The sequence below is a fragment of the Leptidea sinapis genome, chromosome 1 (genome assembly GCF_905404315.1).
Source record: "Leptidea sinapis chromosome 1, ilLepSina1.1, whole genome shotgun sequence".
Lineage (NCBI taxonomy): Eukaryota > Metazoa > Arthropoda > Insecta > Lepidoptera > Pieridae > Leptidea > Leptidea sinapis.
The window spans coordinates 14,748,384-14,776,024 of NC_066265.1; the positions used below are offsets into that span (position 1 = coordinate 14,748,384).

General features: G+C 33.2%; 4 protein-coding genes across 4 annotated transcripts in view; 3 read left to right on the top strand and 1 right to left on the bottom strand.

Moving 5' to 3' along the window:
* Positions 1-244: 244 nt before the first annotated feature.
* Positions 245-1,599, top strand: LOC126967415 (translocon-associated protein subunit delta). Its single transcript, XM_050811872.1, has 3 exons — positions 245-602; positions 754-910; positions 1,457-1,599. The coding sequence occupies exons 1-3, from the start codon at positions 354-356 to the stop codon at positions 1,555-1,557; spliced, it is 507 nt and encodes a 168-aa protein (XP_050667829.1). The 5' UTR covers positions 245-353; the 3' UTR covers positions 1,558-1,599.
* Positions 1,600-2,659: 1,060 nt separating this feature from the next.
* Positions 2,660-3,295, bottom strand: LOC126967461 (cytochrome c oxidase assembly factor 4 homolog, mitochondrial). Its single transcript, XM_050811945.1, has 2 exons — positions 3,058-3,295; positions 2,660-2,956 (listed from the first exon to the last, which is right to left on the bottom strand). The coding sequence occupies exons 1-2, from the start codon at positions 3,154-3,156 to the stop codon at positions 2,846-2,848; spliced, it is 210 nt and encodes a 69-aa protein (XP_050667902.1). The 5' UTR covers positions 3,157-3,295; the 3' UTR covers positions 2,660-2,845.
* A 44-nt stretch (positions 3,296-3,339) lies between these two features.
* Positions 3,340-4,827, top strand: LOC126966958 (methyltransferase-like protein 17, mitochondrial). Its single transcript, XM_050811276.1, has one exon. It carries the CDS (start codon positions 3,493-3,495, stop codon positions 4,810-4,812), a length of 1,320 nt encoding a protein of 439 aa, XP_050667233.1. The 5' UTR covers positions 3,340-3,492; the 3' UTR covers positions 4,813-4,827.
* Positions 4,828-14,513: 9,686 nt separating this feature from the next.
* LOC126967025 (uncharacterized) overlaps positions 14,514-27,641 on the top strand; it is a 49,135-nt gene continuing 36,007 nt past the window's right edge. Inside the window, exon 1 of the mRNA XM_050811342.1 lies at positions 14,514-14,640. Within this exon, the coding sequence (XP_050667299.1) occupies positions 14,577-14,640 (64 nt within the window). The 5' untranslated portion in view covers positions 14,514-14,576. The remainder of the gene's footprint in view (positions 14,641-27,641) is intronic.

Genomic DNA, 27,641 nt, shown 5'->3' on the forward strand with positions numbered 1-27,641 from the left:
TCATCCCTGACTTTCTAATATGCGTTCCGATGTAGTATTTAATAACATTATGGATATACTTTGATTCAGAATGAAAGTTTTTATTTTGTTACTTCATTCACAATTTTATTCAGGTTGCATATTTTCGTAGATAGTTTTATTATTTACGGCATTTCATATTGTTTAATATTTGTTATTTTATATGTTAAGTTAATTTTTCGCTACTTTAATTTCCGTAATAACACTAGTTGCGTATTCGGAACGTTTTTCCTTCACAATAATAAAAAAAAATTACGTGGTAATTGGTTAGCGATATTGGATCAAGTGCGGTGTATTTTTATTTTACATAGGTATAAACATTAAAAGACTGTAAAATGGCCACAAAATTATTTTTTGCATTACTTGCTGTTACATTTAACACAATATCTGCACAAACGTGCCAGAACCCTAAAGTAGAAGCTGCATCATTCACAAGTTTGGATGCCACGATAGTCACAGAAATAGCATATATTACCGAATTTACTTTGAAGTGTGATAATCCTTTGCCAGAAAATTATCCTTTATATGCGGAAGTAGACAGTAAGTCATTAGCTGCAGCACAAGTTGGGGAAAATAGGTACCAGGTAAGAGATTAAGAATGTTATAAATAATTTATATTTACCAGAATTTAGTCATATTATCTATACTTGATTTTACATGTTATGTAGTTATTTGTAAGGCTTATAAATGAGTGTGATAACTAAAAGACAAGTAATACTCAAATCCGGCTGTCAGGTGTCATGGACCATGGAGCCATCAAAGGCTCGTGCAGGAGTGTATGAAGTCCGAATCCACGATGAGGAGGGTTGGGCGGCCGTTCGACGCGCGCGCCGTAATGACCCTGCTGCTGTAGTGGCTCCTCTCCTGGCCATCCAACTTATTCATCCAGGAAGTAAGTGCTACACCACCATCTGTTTTATCTCTGATATATTTTGTTCTGTGCTTCTTTAGGTACCAGGATAGAAGGTTGATGAGGTGTTGTAAGAGTTGACTAAGAGGTATATAATGTAAAAGAAGCATACTTCTGTTTTATGAGAAAATCACAAATGTGTTGGTCAATAAAGAGAAAAACTGCTGTCATCTACACCATCAACACAGTATAACAGTGGTCCTGCAATGTTTTTAGCTCAAAATAGACCTATATGCTGTTCATAGATCTTGGGGACCAAGGTTCATGGACATTTCCAGACAGCAGGGGAAGGAGCATGACATGCCCTTGCAGACTTCCCCACTCAGTCTTGGGTGACTTCAAATCACATATTGGCCCCACACTAAACTAACTAAAGAGTATAATTTTGCAATAGCATATTTATTGTCTATACCATTAATCATTGGCATTGCTATCTTTATCTTGACAGAATATATAATTTATATGTATAAATCAAATTTTTAATTCATTTTAAATGTTATGATTTGACACTAGTTTTATATCTTGCAGGCTTCTCAGGACCCTTAGTGAACTCGGAGGTACTTGCGACTGCACTTTCCATCATTGTGGCATACACAGCCATTCGCCACAAGGCAAACATTCTAGCTTAAATTGTAATTTTTTGAGATTAAATGATTTTATTTATAAAAAAATGATTTTCTTTTAATTGTTTGGTCTTATTATTACCTTGTTGGTTGAAAATGTTTTTATTTGCCTCAATATGTTTTGCATTAGTATATAGTATCATATTTATTTAAAAATAATAGAATGTAACTGGTAACAAGTCTTCTTTGCACAGGATGCCAGCTAGATGGGCAACCAAAACAGCCACTTTTCGTCAAGCACTTTTTGTTTTTTGGTTTGTTTGGTTGCCATAGTTAGAGAAATTATCAGGCTCTTTGACTCATGATCTTATATATCAAAGTGACGAGCACAATTGTGATGCCAATATCAGAATGTTGTGTTTTAAATAATCATGAGTGACCCTGCGAATGGTGGTGTATCACTTACCATGAGATGAACTTGCTTTTTTATAGGAGAACACCTTTCTATTACTTATCCTTGTCTAAGGTTTAATGATGATCAAGCATGAAAATTAATGTCATCTTGTTTCCAATTCTTTCACCTTACATTATTTGTTACATGATACAATCAAATGAATTTGGGAGTGAGCTGATCTGCCATTGAACATTTAATTTTGTAATATTAATTTCAATGTAGTGGGATGGTACATTTTTCCTAAATGTTCATAATTTAATGGCACCCTAGATTTATTTATCATCAACAGGTTTATCATAAATAATAATATAAAGTCTTCCCTCACTATACTTAATATATAGAAAAGATGGGCTGGGAGTCTCTTATCAGTTCTTCTCCTCATGTCAAAATCCCTTTTCAAAACTGATGTAACTTCATGGGGTATACCAAGTGTTATGTAATTGTCACTCACTATGGTGAATAAATATTATATTTCTATTCTATTAAATACAGCCAGAAGGAACTAAACATTACCTCTAGTTGAAAAATAAATAAAATTAGTAATAATATAATAGATTGGTAATAATAATAATTAAAACAAAGTATTGTACTTATATTAATCAACTTATTGGTAACTTATTTGTATACAATTACAAATAAATCTCAGATAATATGTTTGAGTACCTACAACCTATAATACCATTCATTGCACTATAAGGAAAAAGTAACAAGAACTACAATAAATTATTTTATATTCACTTATTTAATGGCAAGCAGTAAAAACAGAACATTTACCTGGCTTTATAAATTACATAGTAACTAGTATATTAGAAACAATGAATAAAACCTGAATTTCAAATATTATATGAACAAAAATGTATCTAATTATATACTCCAACCGAGAATGTCCAACACTAACTGTTATCTTTTGCTTTTGTTGAATTCTTCTTGTTTATGTTTTGTGATACATTCTTTGAAATCATTTACTTCATCCTGACATTTTCTCCAGTCTTTAGTAGTCGCTATGCATTCCTGTAAAAAAATTATACCTAGTAGTTTCACAACATTTCCTAATTTACCTTACGTAAAGGGAAGCAATAAATTTTTGTTGGAGATAATTAACTACTATAAACCTGCACTTTGTAATGTAAATCGAGGCAACCTGCTCTCTTTAACATAGATTCAACAGGATCATCGTCATTATCGAATTTTTCACGGGGTTTTATTGTCATCTTTTCAAAATAAATTTTAGCGTAGGTTCGAACTTTCCAAACAAACCACTAAATCATAACCTAATTCCGATAAATATATAATTTTTTTTACTACCTATGACACTACCTATTTAGTTTAGTGTAAAACATCTGACTCAAAAAGTCAGCTGTCAGAACTCAGAGTCCAGTGAACGCTTCGCGATAGTGTTGACTTATCGCGACCCTTCCCTATAGGTATATTATTATACTGTTTGCTTACGCATTACGCATGCATTTGTGTTAGAGCCTAGAGGATGGTAGTTTGTAAACATTACATTAATTAAGAAGTAAGTTATTACCAATTATAATAATCAGAAAATGTTAAGAAGGTTAAAATTGAAACAGCTTAATACAGCTTACGTAAATTATGCAACAAGAGTGGAAATCGATAGCAGCATTCGTGAGAATTTTGAAACGCAGCAGTTTAAGCCGCGAAACCACCCAGGTAGAACTAAAGTTAAAGTCGCTAGAATACCACCCGACATTGAGAAAGCTATAAAAATTATTCTCGAAGAGAACGGTGCTAAGTCGTATCTGTCGGAAACTAAACAATTATCAAATTATTTGAATTCAAGGCATCTCCCTCCTGAAGAGAAAGAAATCACTGAAAAAGCAGCAAAGATACACAAAACAGTTTCACACAGAGTTTACTCGAAAATCAAGCAGGAACTTACTGAAGATGAGAGATTAGGGAATGAGAGACAAATACAAAATACAGTGTTTAATTTATTAAAGAGAAATATATATTCTTGGGGTAATATATCATTTGACAATCCAACCTGTTTGCAATATTTAATGTGTAGAGCTGCTCCTGAGTATGCCATTCTAGTACGCATCCTTGATGAAATCAAACGGAAGTTACCTGATTACAAACCAAGAAGTTTCTTTGACTTTGGTTCAGGAGTTGGCACAGGCACCTGGGCAATGAACAAATATTGGAAAGGTGACATTTTTGAATATTTCACAGTGGACACATCACAGAATATGAATGATTTAGCACGACTTATACTTTGTCAAGGGAAGGAAAATGTTGCTATGCCATTTAAAGCATATTTCCAGAGACAGTTCCTACCAGCCTCATCAGACATTAAGTATAATATTGTTTTATCTGCTTTTTCATTCTTTGAATTGCCAAGCATGAAGAGTCGGTTGGAGACAATACAAACTTTGTGGAATAAGACTGAAGATTTCTTAATTATTGTAGAACAAGGCACTAATGCTGGATTTCAAGTTGTGAATGAAGTACGGGAATTCATATTAAATTTGAAGGATAGTCGGTTGAAAGGTCATGTATTTGCTCCATGTCCTCATGATACAGTTTGCCCAAGATTTCTAGAGCAGAAGACTCCATGTAACTTTCTTATGAAGTATGAAACCTTAGGGTTTCCATCAAAAATAGAGCTCCAAGGGGAATTGTTTACATATGTAGTGTTAAGGAAAGGTGAACGTCCAGCAAATGACACACAGTGGCCTCGGATAGTGAGAGCTCCCATTGTCAGGTCCGGTCACACTATTTGTAGACTTTGTACAGCCGAGGGGGACCTGAAAGAGATCATATTTTCTAAAGCGAAGTATGATCAGAGTACATATTGGTGTGCAAGGTCTAGTAACTGGGGAGATGAGCTGCCTGTGAAATAGATACTTTTCAAGATATTATTTGTTTTATTTAGTAGTTTTAAATGGAATTTGGAGTACAACAGATAGTGAGTGATCACCGCTGCCCTACTCTCTGCAACACGAGTGTAATAATAAAATTATTGATAGTGTTGACTTTGAGTTTAAACATCATATCAATTGTTATGTTGTTTTGATGTTTATTGGTAGGTTTAGGTGGAGGTTCTCTTCCTAAAAAAATATTATTTGGCTTGCATGGGTACTTTAGAATATACAAGATTATCAATGCCCATTTTTATTAGGCTCAAAATTGACAATGCTTCATTGCTTTAAGGCTCATAGAGGCAATGCAATCCCTTTCCATATAGTTGTTGTAAAACTCTGGTTAAGTAATAAGTTAAAATAAAGCCCACTTCTATAGAGTAAAGATGGCATAAATATCATTTGCATTGCCCCATAATAATATAGCATTAGAGATACTACTATGAAAATAACTGAAAGTGCCATATCTTTGCCAGTTACCAATAATTCTACCAGTGGGAGGCTCACTTGCACAGGATGCAGACTAGATTATAGGTAACACAACAACCCTATTTCTGCCGTGAAGTAGTGATGTGTTAACATTACTGTGCTTCGGTCTGAAGGATGCCATAGCTAGTGAATTTAAATGGGCAAATGAGACTTAACATGGTGACAAGTGCAATTGTTTGGTTTTTCAAGAGTCCTGAGCGGCATTGCATTGTAATGGGCAGGGTGTATCAATTACTATCAACTGAACGTCCTGCTCGTCTTGTCTCTTATTTTCATTGAAAAAAGTTTAGTTGGCCAGGTGCTGTCAACATTTTTGTGAATATTCAATTAAAAACGAATTTAAAGTGTGTACTAACAGACTTTATTTGAAAGTTTAGAAAAGGTAAATAACAAAACGTACAAAGTTCTAATACAATTTAGTAAAGAGGATAGTGCAGACGAGTTTATTAACTCAAAATATTTATGGAAAAGGGATTTAATACCTATGTATAAAACTATGGAAAGGACACACACATATGGAGTAATAAAAGACATAGATTGGGACTATACGGATGAAGAAATTTTAAAAAGTCTGAGTTGTAACGTTTAAATAATTGGAATAAAAAGGTTAAAACGTAGAAACAGATCTGATGGTAAATGGGAATTTTGCGAAAAAATGAGAATATGCTTCAAAGGATCCGGTTTACACAGTGCCACAGTGTGACACAGTGCTCGCGCTGCTGGAGAGTCGGTCATTCTGTCAAGATCTGTCCTTCGTTTAAAATAGTTTGCCCAAAATGTGGAGACAACCATCCAAACTTACGAGAACCACATTTAAGTGTAATAATTGTGGAGGAAAACACATGGCCATGGCCAGAATCTGCCCAATACGTCATAAAGAGAAGTGGATCCGAGAACTGATGATTTTGTGTATCATATAAAAGAGCTCTCACTTTAAATGTTCCTCCAAGTCCCCTACCAGTACCGGAACCTGCATTCACAGAAGAAGACTTCCCAAAGCATAACAAAGAATGTCAAGATGAGCCAAGTCAATCCGCCCCTTAGGCTGGGAAACATTCTTATGCTGAAGCATCCAAGCAGACAGGTTCAAAGAAAAAACAGAATAACGAAAAAGAACAAAGAAGTGCGTTTGAAGACATTAACTGGGATGAATGGTCTGAGACAAGTGAAAAAAAATGCAAACCAGTCAACAGGAAGAAGAGCACTGCAGACAAGGGGAAACAACCACTAAAAAAGAAGATCTTACTTGGAAAGGATTACTGAAAAAATTGAAAGAGAAAATTCTCGAAAGAAATCTGCCTTGGGAAGAAAAGATAAACTGACTGGAAGATTTTATTAAGTGGGATCTTATCTGTGGTTGTAAAATATATCTCACAATGGCAGTGTTTTAAGTTCTTCAACCTTAATGGCCCCTAACAACTCTAATTATTCTTTAAATGTGATTCAGTGGAACGCTCAAAGCCTTCACCCCAAACTGATGGAATTTCATTTACTGATAAATCACGAGGCGAAGCCGAGTGTGATAATAGTATCACATGAGTGTTTTAATACCTAATTATCAACAGTTGCATACAAGACTTTATCTACACCCATATGAGTCCTCTAAAAGATTCTGGAACAGTTAGCTTACTGCTAACATTAAAACACCCGTCCTAGTAGTAACCTAAAATCATTCATTACTGATTATATACAAATAAAGTAAGTATTAATGAAACAATTATTTATTTTAGTAGTAATTTACATTTTGTATAGTGAAATAATTAAAATTCACTCGAATATAATGTTCTTTTGCAGCGCTTAAAATGAATCGCTAATTTTTTGTAAACAAGACAATAAAAATATCGAAGAAAAATGGCGGGGATTCGAATAACCTACTTTTTTTTTACGGCGCGCGACGTTCTGGTAGTGTGGAACGCGCGTTAACGAAAATGTTCTTTTTTTGAAATTCATACAGATACACATCGAGCAATAAGAATGTGGCTGTCTGTTGAAACTCTTTGCGCATGAAGGGATAAAAAAAAACATAGGGAGTGTTGTTATGAAATTCAGTAGAACATTATAACACTCTTTTGGATGATGTAATAGTTATTAGAACATTGGGTATTTTAATGTTGGCAATAAGCTAACTGTTTCAGAATCTTTAATAGAGGATTTAAAGCATGGGTGTAGATAAAGGTTATAAAACAATGACGCCTACCATAGACAGTGAAACGTCAAATAATTTATTATGTTCCTTGGCGCCAGACTTTGTAATTCCAGACATGCCAATAATTAAATCTAAAAACCATAAATTAAGATCTCCAATTTCGGCACATGAATTAAATAACAGTTTAAAACGCTCAGACACAGCGCCGGGAGTAGATTTAATCTCATACTCTATGATCTTCAATTTACCAGATGCAGGGAAAAATATACTTGTTATTCTTTACAATCGCTTCGTTACTCAAAGTTTTATACCAAAACAATGGAGAAAAGTTAAAATTGTTCCTGTGCCGAAACCTGGTCGAATAGTTCAGCAGCTAGTTTTCTATTCTCACGCGTAGATTGGATTGGTTTTTAGAAAAAGGTGATCATTTCTCTCAGGAGACTAGGTTTTAGAAGATCTCGGTCCAGTTATGACAACTTAGTTAGATTAATTACTCGCACACAAATAGGTTTTACAAAGGGAATCCCTACAGTAGGTTGCTTTGTGAACATTGACAATGCTTATAATAATGTAAATGTAACCAGTTTATTGCACATAGTAGATAGCCATGGTGTAGGTTCAGATATATGCAAGTACTTGTGGGAATACTTACGAGAAAGGGAATTAAAAATTTATCTAAGTGATGATATAAAAGGATGTCGTACTACTGGTTTAGGACTACCACAGAGTGATCCGCTGTCCCCATTATTATTTAACCTAGCTACCAGTATCATTTGCTTATCCATACAAAATGTATACATCTCTCAATATGCTGACGATTTTCTCATTTATAGCTCTAATAAAAACATCGACCTAGCGATAAACAATACACAATCAGCATTAAATAACTTCAGTAAACTCTTAGAAGAACTTGGTCTTAATATCTCTCATAAAAAACTAAAGCATGTATTTTTAGCAGGGGCAAACGTAGAACTAGCCCTAATATATATTTAGTTTGTGATAAGCACAAGATTCATCAAGTAGACAGTGTGAGATATCTAGGTATGTGGTTTGACAGAAGTTTAAAATGGTTCATCCGAAACACCTAAGACGGCTTTTTATATCAGTTACACGAAGTAGGCTTGATTATGGAAGTTTTTTATATGATAATAGTATTAAAAGCCATTTAAACAAACTAGAAAAAACCAGAATCAGGCTATGCGAGTCACTGGAGGCTTCATCAAGACCACACCAATCCATGTCATGCAGAGTGAATTATGTCTCCAACCTTTACATATCCGCCGAAAATATTTGGCTGGTAAGTTCTGGTTGAAGTCTAGATCGTTTGAAGATAACATCACTATAGAGGTATTAAAGTCACTTAATGATATGTGTAATAATGTATATTGGAGAAATAAAAAATTACCGTTGCTAATATATAATAGTAGAGTCCACGAAAACTTAAAACAACATTCAATTAAATCCATTAAAAAACTTCAAATTCATTGTCTCCCTACATGGATTGGTAGTTTGGACTTGTCAAAGATTATCGCTACGACTATAGAGGGGCTAAATATGCCTAAAAGAAAATGTAATAGAGGGAACAAGATAATTACTGTGAAAGGATTCTATATGATAAATATAACTCATTTTATAAATTGTATACTGATGGATCTAAAGATGTGTCAGGTTTAGGAGCGGCGGTCTTTGACCCTCAGGCAGGAATCAGCTTAAAATTTAATATACGATACGGATACCAACATAATGCACACTGAGCTGATTGCAATATCTGAATGCCTGTCTTATATATTGTCACTCGAATGTGATAAGTTTGTGATTTTATCTGACTCAAAGAACGCTCTTCTACATTTAGCTCGGCTAACCTCGAATATTCGAGGATACCCGATAGCCTATGACATTTTAGAATCCATATGCGAAATTAGAAATAAAAATAAGGCCGTCATAATTCAATGGATACCCTCCCATGTAGCGATCATGGGCAACGAGGAAGCAGATACGGCAGCTAAAAGCGCCATTGGCGACGGAGTACCATATGACCTTGTCCCATTACCAAATGAAATTTTAATAAAATTTAAACAGGACTGTATTCTAGATTGGCAAGAATATTTTGACAAAAGATCGCGGGAAAAGGGTAAAAAACAATAGTGTGTCAGCTCCCTCGATGTCCAAGGTTTACAGAATCCAAAGTTAAAAGGACGGATATCGTAACAATGTTAAGACTTCGTTCCGGGCACATTCCATCAAATAAATTTAAATTTTTAATGAAAAGTTCGCTAATACAAAATTGTACAGACTGTGGAGACACGAATCGATGATGTTTCTATCTTTTGATGGAATGTGTACGGAACGTTTCAGAGCGGCCGAGGCTCCTTAAGAATAATAACTATGTGTGTATATATAATAGCTTACTAGCCACTCCACTATCAAGGGCCGCGCGGTCGCTCGTTAAGATGTGTTATTAATGTGTTTGTAATTTTTGGTTATATGTGTCTCCCTGTTTTTTTATATATTGTGTGAGGTAATTAAGGGTTTTTTAAGCTACGGGGGTGACATAGTCATTATTGACTAAACCCCAAAAAAAATAGAATAAAAAAAAAGAACTCAACCAAATAATAAAATAATTCGTACGGAGATTTTGCTGGCTTTGTCTCTCAGGGGTCTTTTCTTTAAGCCATTCAGTCTTGAATGACTTTTCGATACAGTTTCTCTCAACTAACTGGAGAGCTACAGAGACTTCTTTTTCTTTATTAAAACTGTTTTCTAAATATCTTTAAAATAACAAATTGCTTAGCTATAATTAAACCATACAATTGGATGTGTAACTTAGCAACGGAGTTATGAAATTCCCTGGTACGCATCGCGCGGAACTTGTGCTGCGCGGGTTTTCTGCCTCTTCTACTCAGAGAGTGCTCAGAAAAGCTGTTCACCAGTAGCCGATTTCCACCACCAGACATGACGTAATTTTTATGTGACATCGCACACTTCTGTGATTAAATATACAAATTTAATTTGTACCAAAATTCATGACTCTTACCAACTGAGCCAACCGAATGACGCATCGACCGAAATCTTGGTATGTCTTGTTCATCTCTCAGCTTGTGGCTCCATCTACAGGATCTATTTTACAGTCCTTCTTACAACTAGACCCTATTTGGTACGCACAGCAACTCTTTGTAACCGACTGCGAGCAAAAACAAGCGGCACAGCCGTACCATCCTTTTCTCGAAGTAGTTCAGGCCATTTTGGATTTTGGATAAAACTAGAAGTCTGAATTTTGAGAATAACTAAATCTAAAATCTAAAACTAACTAACACTAACTAAATAATCTAATTATAATATATAATACTAGCTGACCCAGCAAATGTTGTATTGCCATAAAAGTAATAAAAAAATTCATAAATAAAATATTTGGGCTATAAAAATAGATGACGACCGATTCTCAGACCTACAAAATATATCGTAAATAAAATTTATAGTACTACAATAATCATTATATTCGATTGCCATCTTGCAACTCTAATGCGTAGGTATCTGTGGATGGAATAGAATATTAAAATCCCTATACAAAAATAATTGTTGATCGTAGACGGGTGAAAATTTGAAGTTGTGTGTATTTTCTAATGTTGTACCATAAAAAATAAATAATTAATCTAAAAATTAAAAAAAAAAATAGGGGCGGACTACCCGTAATGCAGCAATGAGCAATTCGCCCGTCATTCAAAGATTTTAAGTTATCATGTAAGTGACGACTGTCTTAATGAGAAATAAAGTTCTTTAAACCGAATTTGTATCTTACAGCAATTGTAAAATATTCATTTAAATGAGTAGCCGTTGAGTTTCTTGTATGTTTTTCTCACGAGCTCAACTTTTTCCATACATAATAATATGGTCGATTCAGCAATTTAAACGTAATAAATAATTTAATTATATATCTATATATGTATATAAAATTATAAGAGTCAGAAGGTGAGTTTCCATACTACTCCAAAACGGCTTGATCGATTTTTATGAAATTTTATATGTATATTCGAATCGAATTGAAATCGCATAGAATCACTCGTAATCTATTTTTTCGCACCCAAATTTTGTGTTTTGCAATTTAATTTTATTAATTTATATGGAAATGCAACGTTTCCGGGTTAGCTAGTATAATATATTATAATTGACATATTTATTATTAAATAATCGATAAATTAGTCATTATAATTATAAAAATAATGAAGGTTTAAAAGCGCTTAGTTTAAGCCTATTTGAATAATGATTATTTGACTTTCACTTTGAAATAATAGGGTAAACGCGCATTCGGGAAACCGAAGTGCTAATAATTTTCCCAATAAAATGGATAATGTGAGTGAAGAGGAAGTGTTTGATCACCTTCTGTCAGAGAACACTGAAGCTGGTATGTGCTCCTATTTCACAAAATGTGAAACTGTGCTCTAAATCAGTCTAAACATAGTTATCTTGACCTTAATGCTTATGCACACAAATACCATATCTTTGTAAACCTGTTTCGTAATGAACTGCACCAGTTAATTGATAACGGTTTTATTATATTCTTAGTGACCTGGTAAATATAATTTTTAACAGGTACAGTCGCACACAGATTAATAATTTATTATTGTCTACTACAGTGAATTAAAGGCTGCAGTGAATTTTGTAGTGAGAACGCCTTCAGACGCGTTGGGCTTTTGTTGAGATGGGAAAAACCCTTGATGTCGCGACACTGTTACCTCTGTTTATAAGTATGTACATATGTTGAATGTGTATGTAGGAATATAGATGTTGCATTGTTGCAGAAATATGCATATTGTCATATTTTTTTGAGATGAGAAAAAACCCATTGAAGTATCTACGAAAAACACTTCGTTTAAAAGAATAAAATAGTAGTAGAATAAAATATTGACTGACAATTCAATAAATACATACATATTGTTCGAGTTTTCACTTCTGTGGGTACTCCCGGGGGTGTACTGTTTTTTAACCGACTTCAAAAAAGGAGGAGGATCTCAATTCGACGGATTTTTTTTTATGTTTGTTACAGAACTTTCGATTGGGTGAGCCGATTTCGATGTTTTTTTTTTTATTTGAAAGCTGGTGCTGTCCGTGTTGTTCCATTTCAATTTGGTCCTTTCTGACAATTGAATCCATGAGAAAACAATATGTCTTATATTTGCATTAAGTATGTGCGCAACAAATGGACAAATATCACGCCAACCGATTTCGATGATTCTTTTTTTATTGAAAAGGATTATTTCAAGGGTAGTTTGATGAAAGTTTAGTTGCCTATGGGATCATTGACAAAATCATGGAACTCTTAAATTCTTAGAAGCAAATAAACGATATTCAGCCGAATCTTTTATATGATATCCGGATATTTTACTCGCCTACCGTAACATCGTTATGATCAAGTAATTGTCGTGGTCAAACTCCCTTTCCTCTGTTGAGATAGGCGTTTCTCCCTGAATTCGTTTATTTCATTTAAACGGTCTTATATCAGCAGCAAGTTTAGTAAGTCTACACATATTCCGATAAATTATTTAGTTTTCTTCAGATTTAATGAAAATAAAAAATAATAAAAAACTACTAACACAAAAACAACCAAATTAAAAAAAAAACACTCCAAAACAATAAAATATAATATGCAGTTAAAAGTAAAAGAATAATTGTGTATTCATCTACAACTTAATAATCAACTTATTTTTAGAGTGTTCCTAAGTAAAATGAAATGAAAAATAATAGACTATCGAAAAGTCACTCAAATTATTACGACAATATAATGCAGTTGCTCTTATTATTATTTTTGGAGTCGGTGTCAGTCAAGATAGGTTTGTGACTACATACATAGTTGAGATGTGCTTGTGTCGCACGCGTGACGAGGTGAGAGGCAAGAGCGGAGTCGCGGCGGGAGGACACTGATTCCAAATCTAACAATAATTGTAACATTAAGTATATTGTCGTAGACAAGGATTAATCAATTTGATTTAAAAAAACCATTTAATTTACATACACAAATTAAAATACATTGAAATAGAATATGGTAAGAACGGACATTGTAGAAATAGTATTAGAATAAGAAATGAATCGTGCGTCACGAATCCGAACTAGACTGACTGCTCTGTGAAAGTCCTATTAATTAACTCATACAAAATGCTAGTAAGGCATTGTGTTGTAGCGTCAACAATATAACAGAAATTATCACATATAACAGGGCTATCCATAAATTACATCACATGTTAAGAGGGGAGGGGGCTAAATGTCACATTGTGTGACAAGGGACAGGGGGATTTAAAGGTTTATGACTTGATATTTTAAAATATAAATAATACTAATATTTACTAGTAGGTAAACTAGATAGATAGGTATAAAAGATCCTGTAAGTAATATTGTAAAAAACTTTACAATATTACTTACAGGATCTTTTATAAGGCTTATGAAGGTTTAAGTCGTTGACGAGTGCACGCTCGCTGCTGAAAAAAATTACTGTTTTAAAAGTACCAAAGGGAAGTTCAACAAGTGTGAGTGTGTAGGGAGGGGCAAAAACTATAAAGTTTGTTCGACGTAATTTATGGATATAGGCATCTACGTATTATTACGAAGAATGTACAATGTACTATCTCCGCCTCAATAGTGCTACTGGAAACGCAAGCGCTGGCAGCTATTTCGGTCAACGGATCAGTTTAGCTATCCAACGATATTTTTTTTATGAAAGTAAGGGACAAAATGAGCAGTACGTTCAGCTGATGGTAATTGATACGCCCTGCCAATTACAATGTAGCGCCGCTCAAAATGATTGAAAAACCCAAAAATTCTGAGCGGCACTACAACTGCGCTCGTCACGTCATTTACCCAGTAATTTCACTAGCTACGGCGTTCTTCAGACCGAAACACTGTAATGGCTTCACGGCAGAAATAGGCGCCGTTGTGGTACCCATAATCTAGACGGCATCCGGTGCAAAGGACCCTCCCACTTCAGTTGATATGCGTTATGTATTTTGCACGTGACTGTCCTATGACTCTACCTCGCTCGGCGCTGCGTTCACAAGAGGTTAATACATTAATGTTCTGTTCAGTCTGTGACTAACGTGACGTGCGCACGGCTGTTTACTAAACGATGTGTAAAATGGAGTATTCCGTTATCTTCGTGTTTACGTTTGTGGTCAGCTACGTCAGACCGGGTGAGTCATGATGTGTGAGAAGTTAGTAAAAATGGCGACTGATTCTGGCGGGAAAGTCCATTATTCGAACGGCATTTGAGTCTTTGTTTAGCGGGTTATGGTCTTTTTACACGCTTTTTATTATAGCTTTACCTGTATGTATGTTTGTATGTAACCGACTCATTTGGGCACGATTTTGATCCACTTTAAACGGCCAGATTTCGTTCAAACTTCGTAGATTTATCGAAGACCGATTACAATACATTATTTTGATAAAAATATTCCATTTTTCAATTACAAAATAAGATTTTTTGTAAATTTATATAGTAAGTTTTAACATGCCGAATAACTGCATTTAGAATGTGTGAAACCTCAACTGAACTGACTTTTAACATGAACATTTATGTGATCAAGACAGATTGAATTTGAATTTCCTTCTCTAAAATATATTCGAGGGAGGCGATGTCTGGTCCATGCGTCATGCTCGTGAACGGTGCTACTTGTGATGGCTGATCCTGTTAACAGAAATTTATTATATTTTTTGCAATTGCTAATAAGATACTCGCTTAACATCTTACTGTATGTGTGGATTGGATTGATGCATCTACTGTACTCAATAACTCTTATGTTTTTACGTATTAATTAACATTTACTTTTTTTACTTACTTTTGTAAGGCATTGAGTATTTTGTTGCATCACTTTAGATATTATATTGTAATTGAAACTATTTGCAAAATGATGAAGTAGTATGCTTATCTGTTCTCCTCTTCCATAAAGAAAAAATCTGAACTAATCCTTAAAATCAATTCAAAATCACTTTATTTATGTAAGTCAAGGAATTGACACTTATGAATGTCAAAAGTTTTCTTTTCTTTTAATATTTACCGTCACTTCGGAAAGGGTTGAACTTTAATGAGAAGAAGTAGCAAGAAACTCAACGGCCACTCTTTTAAATCAAATAGAGTATTCTGCAATGGCTGTAATATACGTAATGTAGTAAGTAGTAAAGTATTGCATCTTATACTTATATGAATCATGTTCAAAATTAAAAAGCCTTTTATATATAAAATATTTCATAAAAAGTTATGAAAAATAAACGGTATACAAATTTAAACTATCGTATATTGGATGCATAGACCTTGGGTTTTATTAAAGGATTCATTACTTGCGTACGGATGCTTCGTGAACTGGTCGTGATTACTGTCATAATTAGTAATAGAATTCAACAAATACCCAATTTTATTAACTTAAGGTCCTAGAGAATCATAAAGAGAATATTTAAAAGAAACTTTTGCATCTCAATATTATATTCTTGATAATGTAAAGTATGTAAATACATTGCCACATAAGCGACTTTTCGAATACTTGTGTTAACCACCAAGAAAAAAAATAAACTTGTTATGCGTACTATTCAGTTAAATTCAAATTTAAATTACTTACCCAGTCTTTGTCAGCACGCCAAAACTGCAATTTTAAACTTAAACCCCTATTGTCATTCCCACCATCTGTATAATGTAGGTCACACTAAAAGCTTTGCCTAACTTACAAAAACAACATGTTATAACCAAAATATTATGTTTATTGCTTTTCAAAATACTCTCCTTTACATTTTTCATGCGATCGAACCATTTTTTAAAACAGGAGGGCCACAGATCTGAAGGCATGTTTTCTACGTGCAGATTGAACGCTATCACTGCCTCTTCGGAATTGGTAAAAGTGAAACCTCTCATCAAATCTTTTATTTTGGGGAAAATACAGAAATCACAGGGTGCTAGGTCTTTTTTTTATGGAATAGGAGGACAAACGAGCGTACGGGTCACCTGGTGTTAAGTGATCACCGCCGCCCACAATCTCTTGCAACACCAGAGGAATCACAGGAGCGTTGCCGGCCTTTAAGGAAGGTGTACGCGCTTTTTTTGAAGGTACCCATGTCGTATCGTCCCGGAAACACCGCACAAGGAAGCTCATTCCACAGCTTTGTAGAATGTGGAAGATGGTGGGGATGACACATCCAGATGGTGGGGATGATATCTTAACTTGTGGCTTGTCGTGCGAAGGTGGAATTCGGCGGCAAGAATCAGGTTAAATAGTTCTTCGGAACACTCCCCGTGATAAATGCGGTAGAAGACACACTATGATGCGACATCTCTACGCAATGCCAAGTAATCCAGCCGTTCACAGAGCACTGGGTCCCCGACAATTCGAGCTGTTCTACGTTGTACGCGGTCAAATGGATCGAGCTGATATTGGGGTGCGCCATACCAGAGATGACAGCAATACTCCATGTGTGGCCGGACCTGTGCTTTGTAGAGCGCTAGAATGTGGGCCGGCTTGAAATATTGCCGTGCTCTATTAATGACGCCCAGCTTCTTCGAAGCCAATTTGGCTTTGCCCTCCAGATGGCCACGGAATTGGTAATCCCTCGAGATTTCGAGACCCAGTATTCCGATAATAGGCGAGGCTTTAAGGGAACTGTTTTCGAACAGCGGTGATACGACAGTAGTAGGGATTCGCCGGTTCTGGCTCACAGTAGTAGGGATTCGCCGGTTCTGGCTCCTCGATTCTGGCTCACTTGCTCGTGATGCCTACTAAAAAAAAAAAAAAGAAGTTTGGTGTCAAACTGGGGGTTTTGATGTATTTCCGAGCGATTGCGCTGATCCGTTTTTCGATATCTCTTATAGTTTCAAAGTTAGCTTTTTAAATTAAACAGATCCATAATCATTAATAATCACTGGTCATTTAGCTAATGATTGGTGAGCGACTCAATGTCTAAATTTCCATGAACGTGATACAGGTAATTTACTAATTACCTCTATCACATTCGTTACTACGATTAAAAAGACAGTTTCTGTATTTATTATTTATTTTTAAAACATGATTTAAATAAAGTATATAATAAAACATCATTGCAGATTGTATCATTTTCAAAATATTTGATGAAATCATTCAAACTCTTCTTATTAAACTTAAAGTATAGATACATTATGCAGTACTCGCCACACACTGCGGTATATTCATTCTGTACTCTTGCAGTATTGTAGTTATACATTCTGCAATTCCTTTGTAAAAACATCAGCTGGAATCCCTGAGGTGGACGACCATATGAATCGAAGTATTGTCCAATACCCTGCTCATCAATGTGTATTGCAACCCAGTGAGTGCCTGGCTTATTATCACTATCTAAATTGCTGACAATATAACAGGGCGTTACAACATATATCGGCAATCGGTTTGCCGCGTAAACATTATTTTTAATACTGGGATCGATTTTGTTCAAATAATTCTGTATCTCGATTGTATTCATATTAGTTGAAAACAGGGTCTTGTCAGTTGCGAGGATTGAATAGTTATGTGGATCATAATAACATAAGCACTCAATAAATAAGGCTTTAATGTATCTTATTCATGTATCTAAAACTTATATGGTTACAATAAAACAAAATATCATTACAAGCGATTCAAATATAAATCTATGAACATTTGATGAAATTATATTTTCATCAATTTTATTATAATATAAAAGCTGATTGAAAACGAACTTTGTACCTACATACTTACGTAGTCATTAGTACAATCTGGAAATGTTGACTCCATTAAACTATCAATAATTGAACTTATCATTTAAGTGCCATTATGTTTCACCATAATAAAACAAAATATCATTTTATATACATATTTTTATTATATAAATTTATAAGGTAATCTAGTATTTAATCAACATAAAAAATACACAAGGATACAAACGATTCAAACATTAATTATTATATTCTAACTGCTGTAATCTACAGAAATATTACGATTTTTATCAATTTCAATAACATTATCGAATTCCGCATAAACAATACAGTTAATTGTTTGTGTAAGAGCTGATTCAAAACGAACTTCTAATCTTACACTACCATGTTTTATAAGATTCCAATGACTTGAAGAATTTGCTGATAAATCGGGTGTTAAGTCGAAGGCTAGCAAGCAAAACCCTTTGGCATATTGCTCTCTTGATACTCCATTGCCTTCATTTAGGAAATGTATACCTGTTCCTGAGAATAACGTATGATAGACCGTAGTAAAAATATTATTGTCAAACGATGGCTGTAAGGCTTTTGAAGGTATCTGTTGTCCATCTATGTATAAACAAAATGTATTAATATCATAATTTTCGAAATTGAATGGGTTTTTTGTGAGACTACCATTAAAGGATGCATTATTCACAAAACCGACTATACACCTTTTGGGTATTTGACCAAGGAATATGTTATCAAGGGTTTTCCCCTGAATGCCTGATGGTATAGTTAAAACTTTGACTTCTGCTCGCGTGATTGGATATTTTGCTGTAGTAGATGATAAAACTTTTTGATGTGCAAGTAGCACAGTTGGGTTGATTCGTGCTCTTCGAATAATAAGAGTTGCATCTGTAATAGACACTTTAAATTTATGGTCAGTTGATGAAGCCATGAGATTGAAATTTTCTCTAGAACGAACTAACTTTACGCACATGTCAACGCCATTAATCAAAAATTTTTCTTGATTGAATAAATCTCCATGTAAATGTCCTATCATTTCTATTTCTTTGCTTTCACTAGCCAATTCTTGTCTTTTAATAAATCCTTTATTTTGTTCATCAGTTGCATCCATTTTTCCAGCTGAATCTTCATACCATAGACCACAAGTGAGATGAGATTCTTTTGCAGCAGGTGCATAATTCAATAGAGTTTCAATATAAGCTCGATATGCATATGTATTATTCGGTGGCGATACAAGTTTTTGATTTAAATATACATCAAGTTGACTGAAAAGTGTATGTAACCAATTATTAACTGGGGCCACAACTGTCGGTACTGTCAGTTTTGTATAATCTTGATTCAAAACTTTAGCTTTTATATGGAGTAAAGTATGGGATAAATCCACATAGTCATCACCTGCCCCAGGTACTTGAAATTCTATTGGTCCATCATCAGCAAGTGATGAAATGGGCTTATAATGAATCCATAGTCCACTTTCAATGCTAGTTTGAGTTGATGGTAATGCAAATAAATCCAATTCGGACTTAATGCATTCACAAGACTGACTATGTAAAAATGACATATTTAATCAGTAAATATATCTTTGATTTGTTTTTGATTCAATTTTAATTTCTTAATAGCTTTCGCTTTCGCAGTCAATGATGGAATGATCGCAGAACGACGTTTTCGTTTTGTTATATACCCAGATCCAAACATGTTGATATTATCTATTTTAGCATCGGCTTTTCGTTTCAAATTTGAGCTGATTTCTTTTAGACGAGTTTTTATTGAATCTTCCATGGGGCGTGCATTAACCATATCTGATAATATACCTACACCGGTACTTAATGCTTCTTTACCAATAGTTCGAACACCACTAGACAGTAGTGGTAAAATAGATCTAAACAGCCCCCCAAGAAAACTTCCGATTCCATGACCTCTTTGATACGGTGCTCCTTTATAAATAACTCCGATACCCGATCCGGCCTGGTGAGTATAATAGTGTTCATATGGACATGAAATATTATCACGTTTGCCGTACATTATAATTTTTGAAAGTGGAGTTTAATGCACACTGTTCCAAATTGGAATGGTATCTTTTGACCGGTGCTTGTTCTTATATCTATTTCGATTGTATCAAATTCTCTACGCATCACAGGTAGGTAATGGGGAGGAGAGAAAACGTGCATTTTGTACGCTCCATATATGTATTTTGAGGGATCCAATGGTATTATTCGTAAAAGGGGTGTCATAACATCTCCAACGATTTGAGGCTCCACTATGTCACAATAAACAAATAATTGAGACGGTAAACCCAAATGCAAATTAGCTGGACACTTTCCAAAATTTTTTTCAACGAGGTTCCTGTTTGGTTCGAACCCTAGTTGAAGACATAATTTAGGTGATAGAGTTACAGATTTTATGGATTCATCCGTTATTGTAGCAACTACAATCCTTGAAACCTCATCGCACTTAAATTTAATTTTTTCTCGAGTGTTATTCAGTGCCATCAAAATATGATTTATGTTATCGTAATTTGTGGCTGGAATATGTGTCTTGTAATAAACATATGACGGTTTACTTTCATTGGGTACTTGCATCAACTTTGTTATATAAATAATGTTTTCATGTTCTTGAACGGTGAACATAGTGCATGGGTACTGAAATTCTACTACTCCAACCCTCCATTCACCTTCTAGTATTGTTGGTTTTGGCAGTTTCGTAGAAAATAATGTTGTTGTATTATCAGGAAAATAATCCATAGAACTATTGCTTAGTAAAGTTAAATAAAAACTATCTTTATTCATATTTTTTTCAAAGTAGAAGCTAATATCCAGCTATTAAATTTATTTGGATAACCTCTCCACTTCACCAACAATTCTTTTCTGTTACCGGTATATCGAGAGCGTATTATTTTATCTATTTTGTATTTAGTAGTGGGGTCGAATATGATTTTTTGTAACTCTTTTTCATAAAAAGTACCAACTATCTCTTCACCTTCTAAATCCTTTAAAGTAAATACTACAAACGGAGATCGGTGTATTATAGTAGATACGATGAATATTTCGTCACTCCAATTTGATTCATATCCTTTTTGGAAAATATGTTTATGTTTTGTTATTCTAACATAATCTCCAACGTGAATTCTTGGATTCACCATACTAATTGATGTTTTTATCTTACTTTCTCTATCATATAAATTTCGCCATACACTCATTATATTTGTATTATTAACATCACATGGACACATTTTTATACTAGAATGAAAACTATGATTATATGAATGCACTAGATCTTGTAAAACATCAATGTATTTATGAGTATTTTTGTGTGTAAAATAGCGCCACATTTTCATTTTAAGAGTTCTCTGAAATCTTTCGACAATACTTGCTTTAATATCTGGATTATTGGTTGTATAATAATTTATGTTTTTTAATTTAAAATATTTTTGTACATATTTGGAAACAAATTCAGTTCCTTTGTCAGACTGTATATGTGTAGGTGTAGTATTAGCTTCAGCAAAAATACTTTCAAAGCATTCCTTAACTGTTTCAGAGTTTTTCTTTTTCATTGCTCGAACATACGCATATTTACTAAAGACATCAATAACACAAAGTATGTATTTGAAACCATCATTATATTCAGAATAAGATCTCATATCACTTAAATCGGCCTGCCATAACTCATTAATATTAGACAAAATATATCTGTTACGAGGAAATTTTCTTTGAACAGGTTTATGTAATGTATATGTTTCTTGTGATTGTAACCACTTTAAGACACTATTTCTGTCCATTTTACCCTTCATTGCTTTTGACAATTTATCAATAGTGCTGTAGCCAGCAGGATGTGATGCATCATAATAAATTTTATTTATTTCTAATATGGGGTCCATTTTTCCCAGTCCGATCTTTTTTTTAGTTTCCCTGTGTACTTATTACTTGTTGGTGTAGAAAATTCTTCGTCAGGTACTGATTTAGCTTCAACCTCTTTTAATTGCAAATGGTTTATAAAATCCAATCGCTTTGGGTTCCCGATATAAGTGAGTGGTACTTTTATTTCCTTTAAAGTTGTTGCGAATTTTTCCCAACCTATAGGTTCACTTTTCTGAAGAGCTCTCAAGGAATCACTCACCAAGTCCACAATATTACTCCCAGGTATTTTTTCATTATCTATAATCACGGTACCAGATTCATCCCAGCTTATTTTATTTTTATTCAAGGAAATCAAATTTAGTAAAAGTTCACCTTTTTTAGCATATGTTTTCGGTATTAGTTTCAGTATTTCAGAGCTCGTGTATATTTCTCCAATATTTTTGTTAACCTCCACTGATGTTTGAGAAGGAACTACATTTATTTTATTCACATCATGATTTATATAATCAGTATCGATTTCATTATGACTTTGATTAAAACCAATATATGAATCATTATCATTTATAAGTGGTATGTGGTATGGTTGTCGATCCTCTTTGACGAAGTTTAGATATCTTTGAAGGGTTTGCAAATATAAAATACATTTCTTTCGATCTTCTATGTCACTGCTTAAGATATTTTGCATATCAGTATCTAATCGAGATCTTGGCGTATCATTTTCTTTGGGTTGTTTTAACTTCTCCAATAATGATGGTTCAATAAGTAACATTTTTTTAGCATTATCCATTTTCTTAAATAAATGAATTAATCAACCCACTTAGAATAGAACCCAATATTATCGGTAGAAATGAACCTCCTTTTTGTACAATTATATTTTTTCTAATTTTATTCGTACCTTTTCTTACCAATTTTCGAAGAATATTTTTATATTTCTTTAATTTAGATTTTTCTTTCTCGGCCAATTCAACGTTACCCCGCAGTACGTTATGAATACATTCACAAATGTAATTTATTTCTGTTTTGTTACATGATTTTAATAAAGCTTTTTGATATTTTGGCTTCAGTTTATGTAGAGCAATTAACAAATCTTTATGCGTCTTTAAACGTCTATGCATCATTTATAAATGATCGAAATTTCTTGATTCTTACCATATTTAAACCCTTTTGTGGGTACATAAACAGTGCAATATCCATCGGATGGAAATATCTTTGTCTTAACGCGACACAATTCATTTGTTTCTTGTTTCAAATCAATCATTAAATAACCATGAGCTTCATTGGTAGCATCTCTGTAAGAATCTTCCAAATATTTCGGATTTTCAGGGAATACTTGACGAGATAAGTATCGAATTTGGGTTTTATCTCGAGGATTTTTGAAATATATTATATAACTTGAGTTGAGTGATATATCTCTTTGTCCTTTACCTTGATGAAACAAATTTTGAGATAAATAAAACACACTTAAGTTTCTATGATGACTTCCTTTCGTGAATATATCAACAATACGACCATCTGATTCCCTCATCAGGTCATCAATTATTACAAGTTGAGGATTTTTTCCGTCAAACATAGATAAATCAGGTAAACCTTGAAGATAATTAATGTGGTTGAGATTATATAAAGGCTGCATTTCATCAAAGCACCAGGTGATTTGGGTAAAATTTGTATCACAGATATCATTCAAAAATTTTATAAAATTATTTACGAAAACTGATTTTCCACATCCACTTGGACCAGCAACTATTGCAGTGAATGGATGATTGAAATGATGCATTATCTACTACGTCTATGTGTGTTAAGGTTTAGTATAGTAATGAAACAATCTGTTATTAAACCACCATTTATTTAAACAGAAAAATCGATAATTGAAACAATATACAGTACATCATGTTTTACTCCGCAACTTATACATCTAAATACAATAATCTCTCATTTGGTTTTTTAAAACTATAATAATTTATTCTTAAAATTTAATATAATATTTATTCTATTTTATGATGACCCCAAGCTAATGTATCAATATTATTCGGTAAAATGTACCGTTTGGTATCATTAAATGACAGACTAGATTTATTTATTCTTTGAGTAAAAATATTATGCTTTATTGACTTAAATCTAAGCATTGAACAATATTCGTTCTTATTTTCAAATAAGCAAGTCTTATAATTTTCCATTTTCATATTCTTAGTAACACTTTTATTAACCCCCTTAGCTTTAGCTGTGAATTTTCCCTCAACATCTAATGCATACATTTTAGATCTAAGTCCTACAAATTCATTAAATATATTACCATTGTTTTCATCTTTAAAGTAGCCTAACTTCTTTTTATTGAGTTTTGGATAGCCAAATATATTTTTTTCTGTATAGTCAGAGGTATCGAAACGCAAATGTAAATCAGGTTTTATATCTCTGTAAAAATCATCTGTAAAAATTTGATATATTAAACTATCAGTATCTGTGTACAATAATTTTAATTTGTTTTGAAACTTTTTAAACATATAGTTATAGTGAAAGTCGTACATTAGAGTTTTAGAAATATCCAATATACAAAATCCCAAATAAATAGGTTTATTATGGAACAATTTCGTCTTTCGTAATTGAACTGCAACCAAATTTTCATTAAAAATAGATAAACTATGGAATTCTGGCTTAGCAATTAAATTTTGTGCGCCTAGAATTTTACCCTGATTTTCCCAATGACTCAATAATTTTACATTTACTCTTTTTTCGATATTTTCCATTGTTTTTCCAAACACTGAGTTATTCATTAATTTATAAAAATCTTTTTCGAAATCAGATGTGGCTAGTTTACGCATGTTTGTATTTAAATCTATATAATATTGTAACCATGCGCATTGTTTGAATTTTAAAATTCTATGAATTTTTTGTAATTTTAAACCCATTGTCAGACATTGCTTTAAATTTCTGTAGTGAATCACATATTTAATTTTATTACGAAGGTTTGGAACTAATTTTATGTCTTTTGTATTACCAATACATATATTCTCGGGACATAAGGGTAGGTCAGAATGTAAATCATGCAGTTCAATAGGATATTCTAGATCTACTTCCAAAATAAAACCATATTCATAATCATCAGGGACATCAAAATTAGTTGTGACATCTACCCACTCAAAACCTCCTGTAGGAAGGAATTGAGACATGGCCCATCCGTAAAGGTTATTAGCATCAAGATAAGTTAAAAATGAGTTTGGTGTGTCTTTATCATATTCTCGCATATATTTGTTATTTGCTTTGGCATAACGATTGCTACATTGAGATACACCTCCTCGAATGCCCGATCTAATAAAAGCTATTTGTTCAAAGTCTTGAAGTAATTCTAATTTAATTTTTGTGCATTTTAACATAGCATCCCAACTTAACCCAGGTGCTGTATAATAATGAGCTGGATCTAGACCATATGTTTGCAAACATAAGGCTCGGAAATTTTCAAACACATCTGTTAAAAGTAAAACATCGGTTTTAAGATATAAATCAGAATAATCTGACATATTTTGACAATGAAAGTGTTGCCAAACATCCTTGGCATGTTCATAATCTTCATCGGAAATATGTGTGTCGGTTAATGTATTGTAAAATTTATCGCGACTAGGGAGTGCTGAAAGTTTTAAGGAATCATGTGATGACATAAATTCATATGGATAAATTCCTTTTTTTCTAAGACGTAAAAAATCATTATTATTTGGAAAATTATATTTTAATGTTTGAAATTGTTCCTCCATCAAATTTTGAACAAGTTTGTCTAAACTACAAGGCAAAAATTTAAACGAATCAACGAATCTCAATTGAATTTTATGATTATTAAATTTTATCGTTTTTGTGAAAGAAATGTACTTTTCTTTCGTTTGTGGAATAATATCAATTTCCCCTTCAATAGAATTTAATGCATGAACAATAAAATGAGAGTCATATTGACTAAGATTGTGTAAAAAAACTGGGATGTGATAGGGGATTCTAAACTTTGTCTTACATACTTCGTGTGCAACTCCTCTAAAATGTCCTGTATGCGAGTCAAAGTATAATGCACATTCACCATTTAAATTAAATTGACATATAAAGCAGTCTTTACATTGCGAAATAATTTCATTATCATTGGAAGTCAAAGGCTTTGGACTTATGACAAAAGAATTCTTTGTGCAAATCACTTCTAAATCTTTATACAACTGATTCATAAAGACATGAGTACAATGAGGACCACTATATGTTTCATATTTTGATAAACTATCATCATATGAACATTTGATATAGTACCCAAAACTATAAACTTCGTGTTTGTGAACATTAGTTGTATAAGGTTTTGATGGATCGTTAAAGCATGTCTGAATTGGATTAAGGAAAGCTTCAAAATCCGCGTATATAACAAATGGTATTTGTAACATCTTATTAAATTTATCAAATTTTAAGACATTGTTTGAAATTGGTTGTCCAAACCAATCTTTTAAAGTTTTTTCTGTACTAGGCAATTCCACTTTAATATGACAACAATCATTCAATTGATGGGCTGATAACTTATCATTTGTTGAGAAGTGTAAAAGACAACCGTCACAGATGTAGATTGCATGTTCATGGTTTGAAATTTGACCACTTACTAAACGCGATAGGTTTTTAATGTAACAAAAATGATTAATTGTTCCGTGCGAAATAAATAATAAATTGATATGAACAATTTTCCGTGATTTTGTTAAATACAATGGACCAACTAATTCATGTACTTTCTTTTTACAATTGTATTCAAGACCAAAAACATTTACACTTAAATTATTTAACCTTTCTACTTTTTGTATGTCTGTCATTTTAACAGGAAACGTAACTCCGTCAAAATTTAATTTATTTGAATATTTACTGTAAGATGAAACTCTCTGAGAGTTCTTAGTAACTGGATATAATGCAGAAAGCAAAGCCCATTTAAAGCATAAATCATCCGAGTTTTGTACATTTATAACACTTTTTTTTAATTTGATTTCTTTAGGTAATTCAATGTATGATTTTCCACGTAATGGATTGAATTTGTTTATATTCATGTCTAATGCATTTATTTTCTTAAGACTCCAACCACTATCTTTTTTCTCAAATGTGCTAATTTTAGTCATCAACATATCACATAAGGACGAAAAGAAAAAATTTAAATCCTCACCCTGCATTATAGTATAACTACATGTTTGAAATTCAAATTCATTAGAAATATTTTTTGTTTCTTGAACAAAATTAGCGTGCAGAATAAAATTAACTTTAAAAATTGTAAGCAATCGAACAGATTCCTCAAATAGTGAAATAATTTCATTTTTAATAGAATTCAAAAACATTTCTGGTGTTTCGAATGTTTGTAATTGGTTGGATTTACTCTTTATTTTATATGAGATTATTCTATTACCAAAAGCCGATTCGTGTACTGTGACATTTTTTAAAGTACTATGTAATTGCATTACGTTATTCTTATGGAGGTTACTTCTAAGATGATTTGCATAATATCTTTTCCGTATTAAGATTTGACATAAAGAACAGTTCACCATTTCATCGTTCACACTGGTGAGCCCCGATGATGTGGATGGTTCCCCTTGTCTTCCTCTCTTTGTACTTGTATCATTGTCTTCACTGTCTTGTAATACTGCACTTCTTCTCTTAAAAC

Coding starts and splice junctions, on each gene's coding strand:
- LOC126966958 (XM_050811276.1), top strand. CDS start 3,493: ATGTTAAGAAGGTTAAAATTGAAACAGCTTAATACAGCTTACGTAAAT.
- LOC126967415 (XM_050811872.1), top strand. CDS start 354: ATGGCCACAAAATTATTTTTTGCATTACTTGCTGTTACATTTAACACA. Junction 603..753: donor TTGGGGAAAATAGGTACCAG/GTAAGAGATTAA, acceptor TCCGGCTGTCAG/GTGTCATGGACCATGGAGCC. Junction 911..1,456: donor CCAACTTATTCATCCAGGAA/GTAAGTGCTACA, acceptor TATATCTTGCAG/GCTTCTCAGGACCCTTAGTG.
- LOC126967461 (XM_050811945.1), bottom strand. CDS start 3,156: ATGACAATAAAACCCCGTGAAAAATTCGATAATGACGATGATCCTGTT. Junction 2,957..3,057: donor ATTTACATTACAAAGTGCAG/GTTTATAGTAGT, acceptor ATTTTTTTACAG/GAATGCATAGCGACTACTAA.